Source organism: Gracilinanus agilis, chromosome 4 (assembly GCF_016433145.1).
Source record: "Gracilinanus agilis isolate LMUSP501 chromosome 4, AgileGrace, whole genome shotgun sequence".
Classification (NCBI taxonomy): domain Eukaryota; kingdom Metazoa; phylum Chordata; class Mammalia; order Didelphimorphia; family Didelphidae; genus Gracilinanus; species Gracilinanus agilis.
The window spans coordinates 97553148-97578535 of NC_058133.1; the positions used below are offsets into that span (position 1 = coordinate 97553148).

General features: G+C 34.7%; 1 protein-coding gene across 1 annotated transcript in view; it reads right to left on the reverse strand.

Annotated features, from left to right (window-relative positions):
• Positions 1 to 544: 544 nt before the first annotated feature.
• LOC123243781 (coagulation factor XIII B chain-like) overlaps positions 545 to 25388 on the reverse strand; it is a 38448-nt gene continuing 13604 nt past the window's right edge. The window contains exons 3-12 of the mRNA XM_044671866.1: positions 17444 to 17629; positions 15968 to 16144; positions 13731 to 13907; positions 12394 to 12573; positions 12104 to 12289; positions 11291 to 11473; positions 5876 to 6082; positions 4361 to 4543; positions 2366 to 2576; positions 545 to 1252 (exon numbers count right to left, since the gene is read on the reverse strand). Coding sequence (XP_044527801.1) covers positions 1219 to 1252; positions 2366 to 2576; positions 4361 to 4543; positions 5876 to 6082; positions 11291 to 11473; positions 12104 to 12289; positions 12394 to 12573; positions 13731 to 13907; positions 15968 to 16144; positions 17444 to 17629 — 1724 coding nt within the window. The 3' untranslated portion in view covers positions 545 to 1218. The remainder of the gene's footprint in view (positions 1253 to 2365; positions 2577 to 4360; positions 4544 to 5875; positions 6083 to 11290; positions 11474 to 12103; positions 12290 to 12393; positions 12574 to 13730; positions 13908 to 15967; positions 16145 to 17443; positions 17630 to 25388) is intronic.

Here is a 25388-nt window from a genome sequence, read left to right on the forward strand (position 1 = left end):
TCTGACTTAACCTAATCTTCCCACCAGTAATTAATAAAGAAAGGGAAGACACTCTGGGTTTGGCTGCTGTACTAAGTAACCAAAGTTATAGGTGAAAAGCTTTGGATTACCTTACCCAATAGGAATTCTGGCAGCTGGACCACTGGAAGATGAAGACTGGTCTCAGGGAAATTGATTTTCTCCAAGTAAATTCTCTACCTGGAAGCCAAAGATTTCTCCATGAAATCCTGAACTTCCAGAGAGAATCTCTTAGAGCAAAACTCCTCCTTCATCTTGAAATTGTAGGCAGAGAGACAAAACCCACTCCCAGCTCAGTTGAAATCCAAGAAGGAAGTGAAGTTCAGTTATTTTCAGTTTTAGATTCCCACAATTCCTTTCTTAACCAGAATCCTTGCCCAGGGCTTATCTCAAAATTCCCTTCTTTAAACTAACTCTAGAAAACCAGACCATCCCTAAATATATTCCTACAAAACTCAAATGAAAAAGGCCAATGAGCCATAGGTAAAGATCCCTACAGGCAGAAAATTTACTAGAAAATCTCATATTAGTATGCTATTGTATTTATTTTGTTAAATATTCCCATTTACATTTTATTCTGATTCCCTCAGAACTGGGGAGTACTGTAGGCCACATTGAATTTGGGGAATAGTTTTTGATATCTCTACACATATATCATCTCCACTATATTTACAAGTTACTGCATTGCTAGAAGGTATATTATCACAGATAGTTCCCTACAGCAATGAAATCGGGGTCTAAACCCACCTCTCCCAAATTAACATTTACTTCTACTCATTCGCTTAAAAATATTTATTAAGTACCCTCTCTACATAAAGCTATGTGCCAAGCTAAGATGAACTTTAGTGGAAAGTGTCCTTTATTTGGAGTCAGATAACCCACATTAAATGGCGGGCCTGCTGCTTACTATCTGTGTAACGTTGGACCAAATAACTTGGTTCGGTCTACTCTGCCATCTCAGTTTCATCTTCATAATGAGGGGTTAAACTAAGTGCCAAGTTCCCTTCTAGTTCTAAATCTATGATCCTACAAACTTTTTATAAACAGTAAGAAAATTTTCAGCATGTATAATTTTGGTTGAAAGTTGTAAACAGTTCAGATGGTAATTTATTTTTAGGTAATATTTTTCTTCTTAAGCATATGACATTTTATGATGCTTTCAAATGTCTCTTCTTTCCACTTTCTTGCATTCCATTTCTTTCATGTCCTTAATGGTTGTTGGTAATATTGAGTCCTTTAAAAAGAAAAAGAACTTTTAAACAATGTATAAAGACTTTATTCCTACTATCTATGGATATTTTAACTCATCAGTCTCCTTTTCTCAGTGATGCAGTAACATCAGCATGTGGTCATACATGGTTAAAAATACCTATTAATTTTACATAAGTATTTTTAAAAATCCATTAGTTCTTGTGTTAACCAGCAAGGTCTATTAATTAAAAATTAATATTTGTTGAGATGACAAGTTGAGCCACTAAGACTTTGGTCAATGTCACATATATCAAATGTTTAGTCTTGTAATGTCCCAGGAATGTTCACTTATGACTGCCATCATGATTTCTAGTCATCTAGACTCAGGTTCCTTCACACATTACCCTAGAAAAGAAGGCGGGATGGCATATTTGAAATGGCTTGTCAAAAAGTTAGAAAACCTGAGTAAAAGTCTGAGCATGATCAATAGTATCTGACCCTTACCTTAAGTGAATCATTTAGGTTCTTTGAGGTTGTTTCCTTATCTATAGAATGGAATTGGGTATGGAATGAACAAATCAATTAAGCTCCTTGCATTTTTAGCAATCCATATGAAACATATTTCATTTCAACTGAAGAGTAAAAGGCACTAGTACAAAATTAAATAAAATCCTCTTGCCCTTACAGGAGGCATTATACTGTAGTGATAAGACATGCATTAAGTAAATTAATTTAAGGAGAGTCAAAGCATTAACAATTGGGCAGGGCAGTAAGGTTTCACACAGCAGGTAGATCTCAAACTGAGCCTTGAAGGAAGATAAAGTTTCTAAAAGTCAGAGAGAATAGAGGCTAGAAGGAACCATCTGTGAAAAGATGTGAAGGTGGGAGATGGAATACTGACTGTCAGAAAGAATGCTTTGCTCAAAATAATCTTACAAAGTATGACAGTTCAAGCATTCTTATTCCCATTTCACCTATGGAAAAAATGAGTCTGAAAGATAAGAAGACTTGCCCTAGATTCCATACAGAGCTGGGAGTCCAGCCTACGTTTCCTGACTCCAAGTACAGAGCTCCTCTCACTATACAATGGTGGTCGCTTTCACCTGAAAAATGATTACACAAACATAGAAATGGTTCCAATAGCATCAACTGTTACCTGCTTCTTTCAATGCACTGTGGATATTTCAGTTGCCCTCTTTGGCACTGCACTCTCAAATCAGATTCTTCAAAAGATACAGCTAGAAAACTGTTCCTTTTACAGAGAAATTCGATGTATTCACCATGAAAAAAATAAGGTCTGTTGTCAAAACTCCATTTCAAATGCAAATTATTATTCTCCATCTCAGTTGAAGATAACATGCAAGGTTCTGGAGAAGGGAGAAGAATGATGAAAGAAAAAAAGAGTTGTATCAGTATAATAGAAAGAAACTAAAGCAATTATAAAAACTGGCATTTCTTACATTCTATGATCTTAACATATTAAAATGTACTTTAATTTAATTTTGACATCCTCTCACCTCCATCTTCCTCCTTCCCCATTGAGAAAGCAAGAAAACAAAATTCACTACAAACATGTATAGTATGATCTAAAAAAATTACACAGGCAAGAAGAGAAAGTCAGTAGAATCTCTTATAGTCACCAGTACTAACCTATTGGAGGGACATTTAAAAAAAAAAAAACTGGACCCTGTTACTAGGATTTTGACAGCTAGCTTCATCTCAGTCCTCTTTAAGGATACTACTTCAAAAAAGTTGCATGATATACTGGCTTTTTTATATTAAGCTTTTCAAATGGAAATAAAGCTGCCTAGTACACAAATCTAAAAAAAATGAAAATAAAATAAAAAATAAACTGGACCCTCAGATGCAGAAATTCAGAACAAAGGCCATTCCTACTCTTTGTTTTAGTCTATTGACAAGCCCAACTTAGTTGGTTTTCAGGGACACTGTAGCTCCTGCCCATTAGAGCAGGTAAACTGTTATACATTTAAAGTTTCTTTTAGAAAATTTGAGGAGGAGGGGGCAGCTGGGTAGCTCAGAGGACTGAGAACCAGACCTAGAGACTGGAGGTTCTAGGTTCAAATCTGGTCCCATACATTTCCCAGCTGTGTGACCCTGGGCAAGTCACTTGACCCCCATTGCCTAGCCCTTATCACTCTTCTGCCTTGGAACCAATCAACAGTATTGACTCCAAGATGGAAGGGAAGGGTTTAAAAAAGAAAATCTGAGGAGGAAAAGGATCATTGAATATTGATGGTGGTATTCTTTTTCTTTTTTTTTAAACCCTTAACTTCTGTGAATTGGCTCAAAGGTGGAAGAATGGTTAGGGTGAGCAATGGGGGTCAAGTGACTTGCCCAGGGTCACACAGCTGGGAAGTGTCTGAGGCTGGATTTGAACCTAGGACCTCCTGTCTCTAGGCCTGACTCTCAATCCACTGAACTACCCAGCTGCCCCTGGTATTCCTTTTCTAAGACAATTAATGATAGCTAAAATTAACTGCTCAGACTCTAGTCCTACATCAGATGCTGGACAATTTTCCACCTTTGACTTTCAGTGAGGAAAAGATAGCTGCTGAGAGATGTGACCGTGTAATAAATGGGAATCAAAAGGACTTCTAAATGAAATAGGAATCAAAATGATCTATTCGGGTACATCTGAATTCTGAATTCAAGGTCAGAGATTTTTTATTACATTATGCCAAGACGTTAATATTGATGGATTTCCAATATACTCCAAACAATATTCAGCATAGCATATATATGAGGAATATAGCTATTCTAAGTAGGAAAAGAAGTCAAAATGTTCTTGGCAGATAGAATGATGGAAAGGTCAAAAAGAAGCTGGAAAGGTCAGTTAAGTGGCTCAGTGGATAGAGAGCTAAGCGTGGAATCAGAAGGTCCTAGGTTCAAATCTGGCCTCCGGTGCTTCCTAGTTATGTGACCCTGAGCAAGTCACTCGCCCCAATTGCCTAGTCCTTACTGCTCTTCTGCCTTAGAACCAATAATTAGCATCAATTCTAAGGCAGGGAGTAAGAGTTTAAAAAACAAGCAAACAAAGAAAAAGAAACTGATAAAAGCTTTGCTCATTTTTAATCTTAACCCATATGAACTATAACTTATGTATTGGAATAAAAATTCTTTAAATACATACCTAAACATGTTGGGGGTGTAGTCCATTGTCCCTGCAAGCAAAAAGCTGTCCTAGACCCTTGTAGGAAATGATAATCTAAACACTGGTATTCTATTGAGGAACCATTTTCATAACTCTTTTGTGATGAGCCAATAATATTGCCATTTCTGATAATTGGGGGAGATCCACACTTTCCTTCAGATTCTACAAAAAATCATTTAAATTGTTTAGGTTTTTGTTAAATATAAAACTCAAATGCTTTATTAAATGTTCCAAGCATATCATTAATAATATCTTACATTTAAATTTAATATTAACTTTAAAATGCCATCTCCTAACATTCAATTAGTTTTCATACATCCAAAATTTAATGGTCATGGCCTTATTTTCTCATTTAAAATGGGTCCAAAAAAGAAAGTCCATCATTTTCGACCTTGAAATTATTCTCTAGGGAAATATTTTCTTTTTTTTCAGTACATAAAAGGCCAATAACTACAGAAAACATGAAGTGGAATTGTGTCTCCCATAGAATTACTTTAAAAAATAAATGTGGTGCTGCCCTGAACCTTCACTCTAAACTTTGGTCCTTTGCAGATAGTGCCCACCAGGACACAGCCAAGAGATAAAATCACTTGTGGAACTGCTCAGTTCATATTGAGAAATAAATCTTTGGTTATGCTGGCACATATTTATTCTCCTGAGAAGAGAATCTTTTCAGAACTATAAGAAATCTTATAATAAGTACATAGTCATAATTAGGGCAGCCACATCTCTAGTTCTAATTAGCTAGTTCCCTGATCTTTCTGATGCGGATATCCTTCTCTTCCTCCCTCTGTTATCTATTTTCTATGTGGAAATCTTTATGCTCCCCTTGTGCTCTCAGTAAAATCCCACTGGACCTATCTTGCTATTATTTTCACATTCTATGTAAGATTACTAAAACTTGTGCCCGAGGCTCACTGATTCATTGGTATTTAGTGAAACCCATCATAATGCAACTAGTATATAAATTACATTTTTCTACCATCTCTGCATCATTGATTGGTTATGGATAGCAGTGTCTAGTCAGTGTATGCTTGAACAATTTTGACACATTGCCACTGTGTCATTGTTGTATATTCTTGCTAACATAGAGCTAAGTAATATTCCTTTTGTTAGTTCTTCAATGACTTAGCAGTACATTGTGTCTCAACATTGAACCTGAATTATTAGGGTGCTGTTATCAGGTCTACTCTTAATGCAGGATCTCAGAGGTCTTCCGAAAGATTAATGTCCCAGGATTCCTCCCTGCACAGAACCTATGCCCTGATGTCAGATTTCTCTCTATAAGTTCTTACCGAACTCCCTCACCCTTTTGCCCCTTGCCCCAGGTGCTAGAATTTCTAAAGTTGATAGGTAAGTACTGATTTAATATAGTCCAAAATTTAAGTTTTATGGATGAATTAATTGAGACCCAGGGAGATGGAACATTCTATCCAAGGTCACACTCTGAGTTGCTTATATTTGGGATAGGAAACTGTCAGAATTTACTCTTACCTTTTCTAATGCATGTTGGATATTTCAGTTGTCCTCTGTTACACTGTACTATCAATTCAGAAGGTCTGGTTGATGGGGATAAATCATATCCCTGTTTACATATAAAATATATATTGTCACCATGTAAAAAATATCTCTCTCCTTCAAAATTCCATTTCATTTCTATATTATTGTTATGCATATATTCAGCATTAGCAGTGCATGGCTCTGCAAGATTAAAAAAAAAGTCTTTTTACATACTTCTAACATTTCAAATAAAATTTCCAGAAATTTTAAATGTATCAAGCTTAAGTTATTGTAAACTGCATTAAAAATACAAGAAAGCCCAATTATTATGAAATGAATATATGATCAAAGAAATCATCACTTCAATTTCCTTAGATCACATCAATATTAATTATGATGCTATGAGGGTAGAGACCAAGATGGATGAATATAGGCAACAAGACATCTGAACTCTCCCAATACTACCCTTCAAACAACTTTAAAATAACTCTTCAAATCAAATTTTGTATCAGCAGAGTGAACAAAAGTGAATCATTTTTCCTACCAAAGACAACTTAAGAGGTCAGTAAGAGAGGCCTGTGACACCTAGATGGGAGAAAAGTCCAAAGCTTGGCAGGAGCACAAGGGTTGGCCCTTGGAGTTGGCCTCAACAACTGTAGAAGCTCTTGGGCCAGAGATGGTTAAAGGGCCATACAACTGGTCAGAAGGAGGTATAGGGGATTCTTTACTGACACTGGGTGCACCTGGTAGAGTTTGGCATCCTATTGCCCATAAGCAGTTCTTGGGCACAATTTCAAAGTGGAGAGGAGTACCTTTGGTTGGTTACAAGGGAGCATATCTCCTAGTCATACTTCCAAAGAAAAGAGGAGTACTAGCATTTGTGGCTATCGGACAACAAGAGACTTGGTCACAGTTCTAGGGTTAAGGAAAGCACTTATGGCTACAGGGAACATGGATCCTACCTGATAAAACTAGAGTGAAGCCCAAGAGAGCAGAGATAACACCCTTTCCAATATTACACCACCTAGTAAGCACCAAAGACATGCAGATCTTCAGAACTATATCTGAAAAGAGTAGCATGAAAAAGCCTAAAGCTTTGGATAGTGCCTCTTCATTACCAGGTAAGCAGAGTTCAGCTTTAAAATAAAGCTCAAAGTCAAGAAATAGGCTGAAATAATAAGAAAAGAAGAAAGGAGCTTGACCATAAAAAATTATGATTGTGGCAGAGAATACCAAGATATAAACTCAAAGACAATAACATAAAAATAGTTACAAGCAAAGTCTCGGAGGAAAAATGCAAATTGTACACAAGGCCAAAAAGAATTATTGTAAGAATTAAAGAAAGATATAAGATCAATATAATGATCCAAGACAGTTCCAAAGGATTCATGTTGAGAAATTATAAACTCTGAGTACAAACCAAATTTTAACTTTCCTGCTTCATTTTTATTTTGCTTTTTTTGAGATATGTCTAATATGGAAAAATGCTTTGTATTATTTCACATGTATAATCGATATGATTTTGCTTGTTTCTCAATAGGTAGAGGATGGATTGGAAGGAGGGATATAAGGAATTTGAAAAATAATTTAAAATTAAATAAATAATATTTTTAAAAAATAAAAAACTATCTATAAATTGCTATAAATATCACACCCTAAAATAAAGTCATGTAAGTTTACCCTTACCCCTAAATTCTTATCAGAAAAAAATTCAAGCAAAATATGTCTTATCTCAATTCAAGTGTCTGAAATAAGGCATAGAGGGAAAATGTTACACCAAAAAGTGTTCTTCATCTTTTGGTTAACATTACTTCAAGTTCCAGAAAACAATCTTGCCTTTTGGATAGAAATGAAGTATGTAATAAAATATTTCCTCAATGTTAATAAGAACTTAACATTTGTATCTCTAAAGATTACAATGAGCAACAATTACTATGTTGAACTATAACCAAGTTTTAACATTTATTCCCTTTAAAAGCATTAAATATTAATTTCAGTGTTCTTGTTCAAGGATCAGTCATCAGTTTTAGTGTTTAAAGAGATGAACTGCTTGTCAGTTAAACATTTAATAAACTAAATCTTATTAAACAACTTTGTTTAGATATGACCATGTGTGTATGATGTGTGTGTGTTATAGATAAACTATCCATTTTCTATCTAACTTCTTTTCACAATTTAGTCAACATTCTTTATCCACTTGATTTTTCTTGTGTGGACAGTCGTTAAATTTTTTTTAAGTTTTTGTAAATTTGTCTCCCAAGAAGTTCCATAATACTTCAAGATAGAATGTATTACTTCCTGTCATGGAAGACTAAAATGTCTAGGGAATTAAAAATGAGTTTTACATAAAACACAAGGGAGAAAGACATTGGAAAGAGGGTATCAATAGAGAAGAATGGAGTAAAGAATTTCAACAGTGATCAAAAAAGATTTGTTAAATGTGACAGCAATTGATACTAGAAGGATAGGCTAAGCATTCCATCAATGTCCTTAGTTTGTTGAGAAAGAGAGGATGAATCACAGCAAGTCGAATATATTCCTTGTAGTGATCTTATAGGAAGATGTGGACAAGAACAAACCAGGATGAGCAGATATAAATGGTTGGAAACCTTCATCATTAATAAGAATACCCAAATTTATGAAATCTCACATCAATTTGAGTATTTGAATGTTTTCTTTTGTGGCTTAACAATATATAGAGTATATATATATATATATATATAGATATAGATATAGATACATTTCTGTATCATGTTGATAAAAATCATTTGTCATCAACACAGAAATTCAGATATTGCTGCACCTTTTTCCTTATCCTGTAGAAACTGTTGGTATAGAAACTTCCTCTATCAGTAAAGATGTGGACTTAATGACATAGGTGGGGGTAATGAATCTCCAAAGGAAATTCCCTAAATGATGGTGATGGAGAGCATCTTGAAGTTGCAGTAGAAAATAAGTAGTATACTCATTCTTTTTCTTGGTCCAGTATTTCAGGGAGCACAAAAGAATGAACAACCAATATACTAGTTTCCAGAGGAGGTATTAGTGCTGTGCATACCTTGCCCTCAGAATACTGCTGATGTGCTTTTCTCTAAATTTTTTCTTTGAAATTGGCAAGCACTGACTTTCATGGGGCCTAGTCAAAGCAAAATTGCCATTGGCTATATTGTAAAGTCACAATCATAAAAATGTAGTAGATAGAAAGCCACACCTAGAAATAGGAGGCCCTGAGTTCAAATATGGCCTCAAATACTTCCTAGATGTGTGATGCTGGGCAAGTCACTTAACCCCAATTGCCTATCCCTTACCAGTCTTCTGCCTTGGAACAAATCAACACTCAGTATCAATAGTAAGACAGAAGGTAAGGATTTTTTAACTCTCATATTGTTTAAAAAAATAAAAAGTAGATCAATGGAACACATTAAAGTAGAACAGGAGTAATCAGAATTATTGGAACTCAACAATGCAGTATTTCATAAGCCTCCAAACATAAATTACCTAGGAAAGAATTTCCTATTTGACAAAACCTGTTAGGAAAACTGTAAAACAGTCTAGCAGAATGTAAGCTTTGGCAAAAACATTGCATCATATTCCACAACAAATTTAAAATGGATATGAAAAGTCTGAAATTACATTATTGTCCAATGGCAATAATTCTAGATCTTTTCTCCCTGTGGGCTCCTGAATATTAACTATTATATTTTTAAAAATTAGGAGAGAAGGAGTTCATATACCTTTCACAACTATAGGCAGGGAATGAATTCTTAGACAAAAAAGGGGTAAAAGTAATTACAATAGACAAAATATTTTTAATTTCATGACATTGAAAAGTTTCTGCACAAAAACATTAACACATATAGGATAAGAAGTGAAACAACAGCCTGGGGGAAAATACATGGATCAAGTATTTCTGATAAGGATTTGGCATTCAAGATTTATAGAAAATGTTTTTAAATTTTAAGACCAAAAGCCTTTCCCAGTGGATAAGTGGGCAAAAAGACATGAACCAAAAATTCTCAAATGAAGAATTGCAAACTTTTATCAGCCATGGGAAATAATACATGAGATCATTAATAAAAGAATTATAAATTATAAACAACTCTAGGTTTTACCTCATACTCAGCAAATTTACAAAGATGACAAAAGATGGGGATGTCACTATCAAAGGGGTTGTGAAAAGGCAGATAAGCTAATGAATTGTTGAAGCAGGGAATATGAACAACCATCCTGGAAAACAATTTAGAATTATGCAAATAAAGTGACTTCAATGCACATATATTTTTATCCAAAGATTCCACTGTTGGGCCTTTGTCCAAAAGAAATTGCCTAAAGAGAAAGACATGTAACATGCAAAAAAATGCCACAATCTATAGCAGCACTTTTTCTGTTAGCACATAACTAGAAACAAAGTGTATATTTATTGATTGGGGATGGTCTAAACAAATTATGGCACATGAATATAATGGAATTTTATTATGCTATATAAGAAATTATGAATATAACTATGAGCTGCTTGAGGGCAAGGATTTTTTCTTTGCCTTTCTACACATCCTCAGCACTTAGCACAATGCCTAGAAAGGACTGGTTGTTTAATTAATGCTTGTTGACTTGACTTGATGGACTCACAGGAACTTTGTGCAAAAGCAAAATAAAGAGAGCCAAAAAACCCAATATGTTCATTGATTAAAACAACATAAATAGAAACAACTACTGCAAAACAGTAAAAATGAGTGTTGCAAAATTAAAGAAAACAAAGTTGACCTGAAAGAAAAGCCACAAGGAGGCATATTCTTTCCACTCCTTTTCAGAGATAAGGAAATGGAAACTAATGGATATAAAGTCATATTTATATATATCACACACACATATATATATAAAGTTATATATGCATATATATAAATGCTATTTTTTGAAGTATTAACCAGGTTTGCCAATTTTTTCTTCTCTTTCTCATTATCTCTTTAAAAAAATATATTGGTAGGGGGGAAGCTGGGTGGCTCAGTGGTTTCAGAATCAGGACCAGAGACGGGAAGTCCTAGGTTCAAATCTGACCTCAGACACTTCCTAGCTGTGTGACCCTGGGCAAGTCACTTAACCCCCATTGCCTAGCCCTTACCACTCTTCTGCCTTAGAACCAATACCCCGTATTGATTCTAAGATGGAAGGTAAAAATTTATTGTATGTGTGGAGAGAGAAATCTAGACAACATAAAAACAAATGATCAAAGACCTATTTTTTTCAAAAAACAGGATATGTTAGGTAAAATTTGGAGGAATTTTCAGCTAGAAGAAATGATGAATAAAAAGCATTAGAGAAAGATTTAAATTATTATTTTCTATCAACATAGAAGATAAAAGAAGACTATTACTTAAAATATATACAATGTAAAACTTTTTCTATACGTCTTACCTAAACAAATAGGTGGAGTTGACCACTTTCCTTGCACACATAGTGCTCTTTGAGATCCACTCAATAAGTAATATATATTGCATCTATATTCCACTGAGGACCCTGTTTCATAGCTTGACAATAATTCATCAACAATAGTCCCATGTTCAATCTCAGGTGGTGGTTTACAGTTTTCATTGTTTTCTAAAAAAAAATTTATTAATAGAAAAAAATCATATGTATTTATAAATGCATAATCTCTACCGTGTTTATTTTTCATATCATTTTATTAAAAAATAGAATGACTGGACAGATTTTGTATTACTACTAAAAAGAATCTATATTTTAACTAGCTAACATTTTGCATATAGCATTACATTCAACTCAACAGGCCTTTGTTCATTCAGTATACTATGAAAGGTGCTATGCTGCCATAAACAGATAAAAATGAAAAATGGTCCTAGTCTACAAAATTCATAAGATTCACATACATGGATTTTTGATCATGCAGGCTGCTATTAAAAAACCTTAGAGAACTCTGATATAAGAGACTCCCATGTTAAAACTGTTTCCATGAAGAGAGACATCAATCACATTGACTATAAGAACACTTCTGGTCAAACATTCCTCTTCTAGGCTATTTTTTCCTTTTGTTCATAAAACAGATTATTACTACTGGAGATTAGAGTAGCAGTATCCCAAGCAAAGAGATGCCAGTCAGGTTATTTGTTCATAATGGATTAAACCAGTATATGCTTTCTAGATATACATAAGTTCATTAATACAGAAGGACCTAGTCAATAATGCCTTTTATCCTGAATATAGCATAGTTACCCATGCATTTTGGAGGTGAGGTCCATTTTCCATTTTTACAGATTATCTCATCAGATCCTTTAATGTGATAGCCATTTTCACAAGTATATGTCACTTTAGCCCCATTGTAATAGGTCTTAGAATTGAAGTTTGCTGAGCCATTCATAATCATAGGTGGCTCCTCACATGCTATTTTTTCCTTTATTTCTGAAAAAAAAAAAAGGCCCCACAAATTTAAAAAAAAAAGGAAATGCCAATTATATTTACATGAAAAATTTTACTGGGTAAATCTTGATCAATCTATTACTAACCAATGCAGTTTGGTGGTGGTGTCCATTTTCCATGTTCACAGTGTATTTCTTCTGATCCTTCAAGCTCAAAGTTAAGCTCACACTCTATGTGAATTATTTCTCCATGCCGGAAAGTATTGGGAAGAGTTTGCATTTTGGCATTTGGAGGCAGTGGTGGAGGAGGACATCTATTTCTTCTTTCTTGAGAAAAGAAGCTTGTACATTTTATTACATAAGGTATGGTATAGAAAAAAAAAAGATTTAGTCCTAGAAACAGAAAAACTGGATCCCACTACCAGCTGCTTCACTTACTAGCTGTGGAATCCTCAAAACTTCAAGTCACTTCTGTCTGTTCTTTGATCCAGCCATACCACTGCCCAGTTTATACCCCAAAGAGATCATAGGGAAAAAGACTTGTACAAAAATATTTATAGCCACGCTCTTTGTGGTAGCAAAAAATTGGAAAATGAGGAGATGCCCTTTGATTGGGGAATGGCTGAACAAATTGTGGTATCTGTTGGTGATAGAATACTATTGTGCTCAAAGGAATAATGAACTGGAGGAATTCCATGTGAACTGGAACAGCCTCTAGGAATTGATGCAGAATGAAAGGAGCAGAACCAGGAGAACATTATACACAGAGACTGATACACTGTGATACAATCCAGTGTAATGGACTTCTTTACTAGCAGCAATACAATAATCCAGTCAAGTCACTTAACTTCTCCAAGCCTCAGTTTTTTTTTATATGCAAAATGGACTGCCTACATCAAAGTAATTGTGAGGAAAATAGTTTAAAAGTTAGTTCCCTTAGTCCAAAAGACAGACTCAAAGAGGAATTAAATTCCTGACAAGATCAACAGAAGAAAATGAAACTAGAGAAAGAAAAGTAGTAAAAAGCCCCATCTGGAAAAGCATATCTAAAACTGCCACAAAGCCATAGTCCAGGACTCTTAAAAGAAGGTTCCTTCAAGCATAATTATGATGTTTGGAGAAGTTTTGTTACTGAAACCTCTAAAACTGGCAGTGTGATCCTAAACAGGTCGCTTTTAACTGTCAATATTCCAGGCAACTAGGACCATATGTGTCAGAGAAGACTGTGATCCATATTAGTAGAGAAAGGTCCTCATAAGAAGTTCCTAGCACTAATGAAATCACATTTCTGGTATATAAATATATGTGTGTATGTATATGTGATATATACATATTTTCTTGAAAATGTTTATAATTTTATGGGTCTTAATCAGGATTTAGATATGATTAAGGTTTTATTTCAGAGTTCTGAAAGCTTCCATGGTCTCAAAATGGTAAATGAATTATATTTTACACACTTATGAGTATGAAGTAAAAAAAATTACCTTCACACAATGGAGGCTCTGGGTACCATCCAAAATTATAACACTGGATTAAATCTGAACCACTCAAATAGTAATTTTCAAGACAGAAAAATTGGACTACATCTCCCTCTTCATAGGTTTTCTTTGTGGGATTGAAGTGTCCATTTTCTATTGCTCTTAAAGGAGAACAGGTTAACTCTGAAAAAAATCAATGAAAACATCAAGAAGTTCATGTCTGCAACAAAGAAAATTCTCTTAATATTTACTTATGTACTTGTTCAGATAGTTATTTCCCCATTAGAATTTGAGCTTCTCGAGAACAGAGATGGTCTTTTGCCTTTCTTTATATCACCAGCTTTTAGCACTGTTAAAGGGATCTTCTTAATCTATCCTCCTTAAGAATCTAATGTAATCTTAATCTAGTTTAAGAGTAGAGAGAGAAGGATTCTAAAAGTAGATCAGAGAACTGATGGGTTCAGTGAGCAGTGAGCCAGAGCTGAAGATTCTGTTACCAAGGAGACCAGGACACTGAGGAGAGGAAGTAGGAGCTGCTTTCTAGCTTCTTGATAACAGTTATGGGATCATCCTCAAAAGAAGGGATGCTCGGCTTAAATTCCTCAATATCCTGAGGGGTAAATAGTTTTTGATGTCTTATGGTAACTAACTCTTTTTTAGGATTAAAGGTTGGTACTACTCTTAAGGGGAATAAGCCTGTATCTTGATTATTTCTTGTTGTTTCTTTCTCTTGGGTTTCTGATTGAGCTGCTATGGAGTTGGTGGAGGAAGTAGGAACAGAAGAAATGGGTTGGATAGAGAAAGAGATAGTTTCAGTAAGCTGAAACTGAAGTCATTTGAGAGAAACAATCTTCAAGGTATGCAAATTGAGTCTCAATTTAGCTATCTTTCTGTTGTTTCTTCTTCTTAGCAAGAATAGATGAATTATTTGGTAAATTTGGTATATTCAAAGTAATCCTATCAGAACAAATAATCCCAGAAACAGTAATAACCTGAGACAATCTAAAATTGTGAGCTGTACCAGTTTGGTAAAGCTCTCTGAGAACAGGAGTTGTTTGAGATAGGCCAGAAACTGCTCCTTCAATACATGTGCCACAATTTCTAGCACTATATTAAATCACCTATAAAAATTTCCTGCACTTCCACTCTTTGCCTATGTATTCTTGAAAAGTAGGGATATTATAGTAAAAAGTGAGGAACAGAAGATTAACTAAGTAAATGTAGGAGTTTGACAAAGTGAGGAGAGCAGTTTTAATAAAACTTTTTAAACTTTGTTTAATTTAGAAAGAAGTACAGATAGAAAGATAGAAAAGAGAAAAAGAGATTATTAATCTTATAGCCTATAAATCTACCTATACTAAGTCTCACTAATAAATATTTCCTAATAACTATCTAAAATTTCCTGATACTAACTCCAATTGTCTTCTCAGGACAGATTTTTCTGCCTGGTATGCCAGGCCTAATCTACTCTACTCTATCTGTAAAATATTCACTAACTAACTCTTACTCTATTCTATCTGTAAAATATTCTCTAACTAATTCACTCCCTAAAACAATAGATGGCCAACTTTCACCAGCCAACTGCCAGCAGCCCCTTGCCTGAAAGCCAGACCTCCTGCTCTCTAGAGATCCTAGAAGAAAAAAGCCCTTCCCTCAGCAGCTACTTTCTTTATCTCCTCACTGACTAAATGCCATTTTACAACCTTCCTGCCAGAAAGCAGCTCCTACTTCCTCTCCTCAGTGTCCTGGTCTCCTTGGTAACATAATCTTCAGCTCTGGCTCACTGCTCACTGAACCTGTCAGTTCTCTGATCTACTGAGAAACCCTGCTCTCTCTCTACTCTTAAGCTAGACAAAAGAAAAGATTAAGAAGATCCCTTTAACAGCACCATGCGCGACACATACTAGGCATTTAATAATTATTTATTGACTATTTCTATAAGATAAGTTGATAATTACTTAACTATTTTTAAAATAATTTGTACTAAACTTAATGGTATCCAAAAATACTTGTGTTAAAGATGAGATAGCTAGGTTCCTTAATATAATTTTATTCTAGGATTTAAGGATCCTTCTGTCTACATGGGAATTTTAGATGGCTATCTGTTTTTATTATCACCATAGCTAAAAACAAAGCAAAGCTTATAAAAGCGAGTGCATCAATAAAATAGATTATACAAAATGGAATAAGAACTAAAGTGACATTTATAATGAAAGGAAATTGTTTTCAAAGCCACCACCTACTAGTACATTTTGGAGTGAAAGACCATCCATATGGATGACATTCTGCCTCTTCAGATCTCTTTCCTCTAGTAGTGAAGTATCCATTATCACATGTATAGTGCAACTTCTCCTTCACTTGGAACATCTTCTGGCTTGTGGAATAGTTCCCATGAAATAACTCAGGGGCCAGGCAAATTTCTAACAAAATTTTTCCCAAAAATAATTCATATTCAAGTCACTTACTGAAAAAAATCAATTACCCCCCCCACATACAAACAAACCCTTCAAATGTATCATCACAGTGTAGAATACTAAGAAGAATTCTCAGTCTTGGATCACTGAATATAGAATAATTATACTTGGCAAGGCTAAGCTTCAAAACATTTCAAAGCACTTAAAGTAAATTTTTAGTATCCACTTCTTCTCTCTTCACTCTTTCACCTCCCTTCCCCCCTTGCTCAAGATACTCTTTTCTATTGCCCAAAGTCCCCTCCCTTCTCCACTTCATCCTAGCCTATTATCTTCCCAAAATGTCCCATATCCCGAAATTATTTTTATCTCTCCCTTCCATCCCAATTGAGACACAATGTAGGTTAAGAAAAAATGATTGAACCTGTAATCAAAGGCCTTTGGTTCAACTCTCAACTATGCTATTGATTTTATTGTTTAAATATAACTCCAAAATTTACTTCATTTTTCATCCCAATAGACTTTAAATTAGTCAATTATAAGTCCATTTGGATTAAAAGGAATGGCACTCTTCTTTAAATTGCAAATATTACTAGAAGTTTCAGAGCTATCAAACATTCATATTTAAATATAAATTGCTTCCTTCCTAATTTCTAAAGGAATAAGGTAGAAATATTTATATTTTAAATGGACCGTATTGTCCATCAGGGTCAACTCCCACATTGGAGAAAAGTCAAGATTCAAATTCATATTTTTATGACTTCAAGTTCAGTGTTTTTCCACCATATATGCTATCAGAGAAATAGAGAGGTCAAAGGCAAAAAGTTAAGCGTTCCCAAAAGTTGCAATTCCTCAACCTCTGTGGGGTTTTTTCCAACTGAACACCACCTATTCAATAAAAGTTTTTATAAGATGACTTAATTTACCTTGACCATAGTAGCAGCTAGATGGTCCAGTGGAAGGAGAGCCAGATATGGAGACAGGAGAACATAGGTTCAAATCTGGCCTTAAACAGTTTCTAGCTATGTGACCCTGGGTAAGTCAGAACCCCAGCTGCATAGCCCTTACTGCTGTTCTGCCTTAGAACCTATACTTAATATCAGTTCTAAGACAGAATGTAAAGAGTTTTTTTAATTAATAAGGGCCATAGTCTCAGGGGAAGAGGATACTACACACACACACACACACACACACACACACACACACACACACACACACACATACACACATACACACACATTCATCCCTTTCCAAAAAATAATAACAGTGCTTGTCTACAAATATTGGAAGCAGTTCAGAGATGCAAACCAAGTTCCTTGTTACAGTTGGGTTGAGAAGACCATCCATTGGCAAGACATTGTAGCACTTCTTCATCTTTTCCTCCAGGAGTTTTATATCCTGAATCACATCTATAATGGAGAGTTTCTTGAATTTTGTATAATATTTTCTGGTCAGAAAAGAAGCCATTATTCAAGTCTGGTTTGTTACATTTTTCTGTAAGTAAAAAAAAAAAAAAAGAAAGATTCCATCTCAGTTTTAACAATGCAATTAAATCCTTTTATGCTTTAACAGTGAATTTAAAGCAGTGAATGAATGTAATGCTGGATCTGAATTTCATTTCATTCCTTATGCTTTCTTAGATTTAATTAAACTTTGAAAATTTTAGATTTTAAGATAGAATATCTTTTTTTTAGGAAAAAAGAAACTCTAACCTATCAAATGCTTTTGAAAACCAACTGGGCATGCAGAAATATTTTAACTTGAACATTTTGCATTTTGAAACTATGTCTATGTTTACAAATCTTATTTCCTTCTACTATATCACTGAAGATAAGTCAAGCATCTGCTTTTAGTAAATATAGATAAGCTTTAAAAAATATTGTCCCAGGTAGAGTCAATATGTCATAGTATCAGAAAGAAGCATATCTTAGCTCTCCAACAAATCTCCTTCACAAAGATCTAGAAAATGCATCAGACAAAAGTCTAATCAGAAAACTAAGAAAAAGTAATAGTAAGGGGGCAGCTGGGTAGCTCAGGGGATTGAGAGTCAGGCCTAGAGATGGGAGGTCCTAGGTTCAAATCCGGCCTCAGACACTTCCTGGCTGTGTGACCCTGGGCAAGTCACGTGAAACCCATTGCCCACCCTTACCACTCTTCCACCTAGGAGCCAATACACAGAAGTTAAGGGTTTAAAAAAAAAAGTAATAGTAAGTTATTTTTTTTCAGCCCAGGTAAGCTTAGGGAAACAGAAAGAGAGGTTTGCAGATGCAGAATCTGACCAGTAGTGAATGGCTAGTAGAACATACCAGAGACTAAGGACTTGAAAAAAGCCAAGATTGCACCAAGGCAAGATGAACTAAGTCACTGAAATAAAACAGGGTACAGAACAGATGCCATCTGGCAATCCTATCATCAAGTGATGGGGAGAATAGAGAGAACCTATACCTAGAGGTGGCAGAGAGGATCAGTTGTAGTACAAGATGCTGGCTATGATCTGAACAAAGAACAAGTTTAGAAGCAAATAGTATCTGCATGACTCTGATCCCAGGAGTGGAGCAGAGACTCCATTCTAGCTTCCAACCCATGCTGAAGCCTAAAATGAAATAACCAGGATAGAAGTCTCAGAACAAAAGGGAACCTGAGGTTCAGTTATTCTGAATCTGTAGGACTTCCAAGTAGGGTAATAGTATATGGTCCAGTGGCAATTTCAAAACTCCCAACAAAGTACAACCCAAGAGACCCAATCTTATATCAAGAACTTACAAGACTCAGACCAAGAGATCAGGGAATAGTCTCCATGAATCATTTCACTTTATAAGCATTGAAAGCCAAAAGGCCCCCAAGCCTAATCTGTGAAAGTAACAAAAAGATGCAAGAGGACAGAACCTCAGAATAGACATTACTCCCAGAAGTATATGTACAGAGACCAGTACTAACATAAATTCCAAAAGTCAATTAGTCTGGAAGATGAGCAAACACAAAAAAATTCTCATTTAAAGATTTGTTATGAAGCAGCACTGCTTGGATTATACCCCAAAGAGATCATAAGGAAAAAAACTTGTACAAAAATATTTATAGCTGCGTTCTTTGTGGTGGCAAAAAATTGGAAGATGAGATAATGTCCTTCGATTGGGGAATGGCTGAACAAATTGTGGTATCTGTTGGTGATAGAATACTATTGTGCTCAAAGGAATAAAGAACTGGAGGAATTCTGTGTGAACTGGAAAGATCTCCAGGAATTGATGCAGAGTGAAAGGAGCAGATCCAGGAGAACATTATACACAGAGACTGATACACTGTGGTACAATTGAACATAACGGACTTCTCTACTAGCATCAATGCAATGATCCAGAGCAAGGCTGAGGGACTTATGAGAAAGAAAACTAGCCACATTCAGAGGAAGAACTGTGGGAGGAGAAACACAGAAGAAAAACAACTGCTTGAACACATGAGCTGATGGGGATATTATTGGGGACGTAGACACTAAACGATAACTCTAGTCCAACTATCAATAATATGGAATTAGGTCTTGATCAATGATACATGTAAAACCCAGTGGAATTGTGTATCGGCTAAGGGTGGTGGAAGGTTAGGGGAATTTGGGGGAACAGGGAAAGAACATGAAATATGTAACTATGGAAAAATATTCAAAATAAAAATTAAACAAATAAATTAATTAATAAAATTGTTATGAAGACGGAAGCTATGGACACAAACCTAGAAGAAGAAAATTATACAAAAATATACATAGGTATTATTTCAAAGGAAAATGTAATGTGGACATAAATCTGACCAGAATTCCTTCAATAGTTAAGGGAAGAGTTTTTAAAAAGAAAGCTAAGAAGTAATTTTAACAACCTAATGAAAGCAGTAGAGGAAAAAGTGGAAATGGAATCAAGAACTAGTGAATAATGATAGGAAAAGAGAATTAAAAGTTTGGCACAAATAAAATATGTTAGCCATGAAAATAAATCCCTGAAAAATAGAGTCAACCAAATAAAAGCTAATAATTCCAAGAAATATTAAAATAAATTCAAAATATTGAAAAATAGAAGAAACTGTAAGGTTTAGCGAAAACTCATCTAGGAAACAAGATCAAGGAAAGATAATTTAAGAATCACTGCACTACATGAGAATCATGACCAAAAAAAGGAATCTGAATGTCATATTTCAAAAAAATCACAAGAGAAAACTGTCAAGATCTCTTATGACCAGAGAGAAAAGAAGTTTAAATAATCCATTGGTCACTTCCTAAAAGAAACCCCTAAATGAAAGCTTTCAGAAACATCATAGCCAAAATCCAAAGTTTCCACGTTAAAGAAAAATTCTGCAAGAACCCAGAAAGAAAGAATTCAGGTATCAAGGAGTCAGGGTTATACATGACTTAGCAACCACAACAAAAAAGGAGCAGCGAATTTGGAATAAGATTTTAGAAGACAAAAATCTTAAGCTCATGGCTAAAAATAACTTAACATCCTACAGAGGGAAATGGATTTTTAATGAAATGGAGTGCTTCTAAGCATTCCTAATGAAAAGACCAGAACCGGATGGAAAATTTGACATTCAAACACAAGATTCAGAAGAAACATTAAAAAAAGGTAATTATGTCACATGTAATTGGAGAAATAAAATATCTATGAATAAAGAAAGAAGGTAATTATGAGTGAACAAACATAAGGGAATTAACAAGGTTAAACTTTATATTCTTATGTGGAGAGATGATTCATGTATCCTCTCAGAATTGTCATCATTACAGGTCACAGAGGAAGTTTAATTAGAGGGCCAAAGAATGATCCTATTATGTTTTCGTAACTTTTAAAATAAGAATGGAAAGGTAGAAGAAGAAGAATACATTGGGAGAGTAAAGAAGGGAGAAGAAGAATGGGGTAATTTTTTCACATAAATGAAATATACAAGTAAAAGGTAAAACTTGGACCTCAGTCTCATCTGAACTGGTCAAAACTGGGAACACTACACAGATAGATGTATACAAATGGGTTCAGCAATACATTTCATCCAATAGGAATAATAGAAGGAAAGGAAAGGAAAGGAGGAGAGGTGAAATAAAAGCAATGGTAGATCAAAGAAAGGATTAGTCAAAAACAAATCAAACTCCTTAAGAGATAGCAGAAAAAGAAAGAATAATGTAAAAAAATAAGATGGAGGGTAACACCCAATTATCCATCATAATTGTGAATGTGAATTGGATATACTTGTCTATAAAACAGAAGAGGACAGCAGAATAAACTAGAAATCAGAATATAGTTGTATATTGTTAATTAGAAATTAAAAACCCACTTTGCCAAAGGAGGAACAGATTGAATCTGAATGCAGATTGAAGCATGACATTCTTCACTTTATTTTCCTCCATGAATTTTTCTCCAGGATAAGTGATTTCAATCTTCTTTCACAACATGATAAACATAGAATTATGCATTGCATGATAACACATGCCTATATCACATTACCTGCTGTCTTGGAGAGGGGTGAGGTGTGTGAAGGGAAGAAGAGAACAAGAGAACAAAGAATGATTTTTTAAATTATATTCACGTAATCTGGTGGGGGGGGGGAATCTTAAAAATTAAACATGATAAGAAAACACTTGAAAAAAAGATATACGGAGTTAAGGTATGGGGCTAGTTCAGAATCTATTATACATCAATTGAAGTAAAAAAGTAGAGTAGCAAATATAATCTTATCAATGAATAGCAAAAATATACCTAATTAAAAGGAAAAATCAGAGAAGCTATATTTTTCTGATATTCCTGGTAAATTAATGTCAATACTAATCATATATGCATCAAATTGCATAGCATTTAAATTCTTAAAGGAAAAATTAAAAGTTACAAGAATTTATATTGAGTGTAAAATTATAATAGAAGGGGACCTAACTTATCCTTCTCAGTTCTAAATGAATTCACCAAAAAATAAATTAAAAAATAAATGAAGGGCCTGAATAGAATTTTTTAAATTAGGTATGATAGCCTTCTAAATAATATTAATGGGAATAGAAAGAAGTATAATTTATCTCAGGTGTGAATTACATTTCATAAAAATTTACTATTTGTTAATGGCATAAATCTCTCACAGATAATGCAGAAACCAGAATTATTAAATGCATTTTTCCATAGTATAATAAAATGTATATACGATAAAGGGCCTTTGAAGCAAATATTAAAAACTAATTGAAAACTAAATAACTTAATCCTAAAGAATGGGTGTGTCAAAGAGCAAATCATAGAAACAATCAATAACCTAATTAAAGATAATGACAACAATGAAATAACACACAAACTTTTGAGATGGAAACAAAGTAGCATTTAGGGGGAAATTTAAATCTTAAACATTTTCATCAATAGGCATATAAATGAATTGTCCATGCAACTAAAAAAACATTTAGAAAATCATCAAACTAAATTTCCTCAATTTAAAAAAATCTCATAATTGATTAAAAAATTAATATTAGCAAGTAGGCTATAGCAACATATAAGAAAGATAAATATAAGGCTGAATTTTACCAGAAATGCTAAGCCGATTCAATATTAGGAAAACTGTTAAGCATAGTTTATAAAATTTAAAATAAAAACAATAAAAATCAGTTTACATCAATTAATGCAAGAAAACTTTACAAAATCCAAGTCATTCCTATTTTTAAAAAACTAGAAAGCATTATAATAAATGGACCTTTCCTTAAAATAATAGTCATAGGGGCACCTGGGTAGCTCAGTGGATTGAGAGTCAAACCTAGAGACGGGAGGTCCTAGGTTCAAATTTGGCCTCAGACACTTCCCAGCTGTGTGACCCTGGGCAAGTCACTTGATCCCCATTGCCCACCCTTACCACTCTTCCACCTATGAGCCAATACACAGAGAGTTAAGGGTTTAAAAAAAATAACAAGTCATATATCTAAACCCAAAAGTCAGCATTTTCTGTAATAGATGTAAGCTAGAAACCTAAGCAATAAAGTAAGGAATAAACGTAGGGTAAAGAGGAAACAAAATCACTTTTTGCAGATAATGTGATAGTTAGTTTAGGGGACCCAGAAAATCAGCTTAAAAATTCAATTGAAACAATAACTATGGCAAAGTTGCAGGATATAACATCAGCCAACAGAAATCATAATTTCTTTAACTTGCCAACATGATATATCAAGAAGAGATAGAAAGACAAATTCTTTTTAAAATAGCTATGGAAGGTATAAAATACTTGGGAGTGCAATTGCTAAAACACAATCAGTAACTATAGAAAGAAAATTGCAAAATACTTTCCCCAAATAAAGATAGATGTAAATAATTGGAGAAATATTAATTGCCCAGAAGTAGGCTAGGCCAATATAGTAAATATGACAATGTTAATTAAACTAATTTACTTATTCAGATCCATATATATCAAACTACCAAGGAATGTTGCTAGAAAAAATATAATGGCAAAATGTATTTGGAGAAACAAAAAAATAAGAACATCAAGGGAATTATTTTTTTAAAGTGAGAAGGAAGGGGGTCTAGTAGTACCAGATCTCAAACTATATTACAATATCATAATCATCCCCCTAAAAAGTTGTTAAATGTTTTCTGGGTAAGAAATAGAAAGGTTGAACAGTAGAAAAAGTTAGGTATACAGTATGCAGAAACAAGTAAGCATAGTGGTATAGTATTTGATAAATCTCAAGGTCCCAGATATTGGGACATGAACTCATTATTTTATCAAAACAGCTGGGAAAACTGGAAATAAATCTGATGAAAACTATGTATAAACCAGTATACCACACTTGATGCCAAGATAGGCTCCTAATGGGTACATGACTTTAGACATCAAATATAACATCACAAATAAATTTAAGTTCCATAGAAGTTACTTGCCAGATCAATGGGCATGAGAAAAGTTCATGACCAAACAAGAAATGGATGTAAAATGAACAATTTTGATTAAATGAAATTTAAAAGGTTCTATACAAAACATGCATGTAAAATTAGAAGAGAATCAGGTAAATGGGAAGGATGACTGGCACAGTTTTCTATAATAAAGGAATCATTTTTGAGAAATTGGGATTGACACAAATTTATAAGATTAAAAGCCATTCCCCAATTGATAAATGGTTAAAGAATAGAAATAGGTAGTTTTTAGAGCAGAAATCTAAACTATCAATAGCCATAAGGAAAAATATGTTCTGAATCAACAATAACTGGAGAAATGAACATTTAAACAACCCTGACATGCTACCTCAAAGATTGACAAAGCTGACAAAAAAAAACAAAAAAACAAAACAAACAAATAATGACAACTGCCAAGGATACTGTGGAAAAACAGATATATTATTGCCCTATTGGTGGTACTGTTGACTATTTAAGTCATTCTAGAAAACAATTTGGAACTATATGCTAAAAGCTAGTAAACTGTTATTATCATTTGACCCAACAATACCACTACTATAAACAAGAAATGTTTTTAATTTTTTTTTAAACGCTTAACTTCTATGTATTGGCTCATAGGTGGAAGAGTGGTAAGGGTGGGCAATGGGGGTCAAGTGACTTGCCCAGGTCACACAGCTGGGAAGTGTCTGAGGCCAGATTTGAACCTAGGACCTCCGGTCTCTAGGCCTGGCTCTCAATCCACTGAGCTACCCAGCTGCCCCAAGAAATGTTTTTAAAAGAATAAAAGTGTTTATATGTTTAAAAATATTTATAGCAAGTTCCAGGTTAAGATGGCGGCAGAGTAAGAAGCAGCTCTTAACCTCTCCTGACGGAAACACACAAAACTCCTCAAGGGGACATAAAAACAAGTCCAGATGAACAGAGGAACCCCACAACAGGGCACAGCGTGGAAGGTACGTGGAATCGAGGCATTTCCATGCTATAAAGGGGTGAAACAGCTCTCACTAAATCGCAGGCTGAGCAACCACCCCATCCCCACCCCCTCCACACACAACACCTATAGCGCCGAAGCCAGCTAAAAAGAAATAGAGCAAGTTTGGGGCACCCATCAAGTCTTTGGCAGCTCCGGGGCCTATTCCTGAGAGCAGCAAGATTTAGGACCCAAAAAAGCTAACGAACACACACAAAATTTGAGCGCGGGAGCAGGACGCCGAGAGCGGACTCAGGGCACAGAGCTTGGGCTCAGAGCGCAGGCATGGGCAGAGGCGTGGGTGGAGGCAGACACAGCCACAAGCTAAAGCTCTGAAACCCTGAGTGGGGAACCAGTGCAGACGGGTATACGACTGTGGAAGCAGCGCCCTGAGACTTGTAAAGAAACCTCC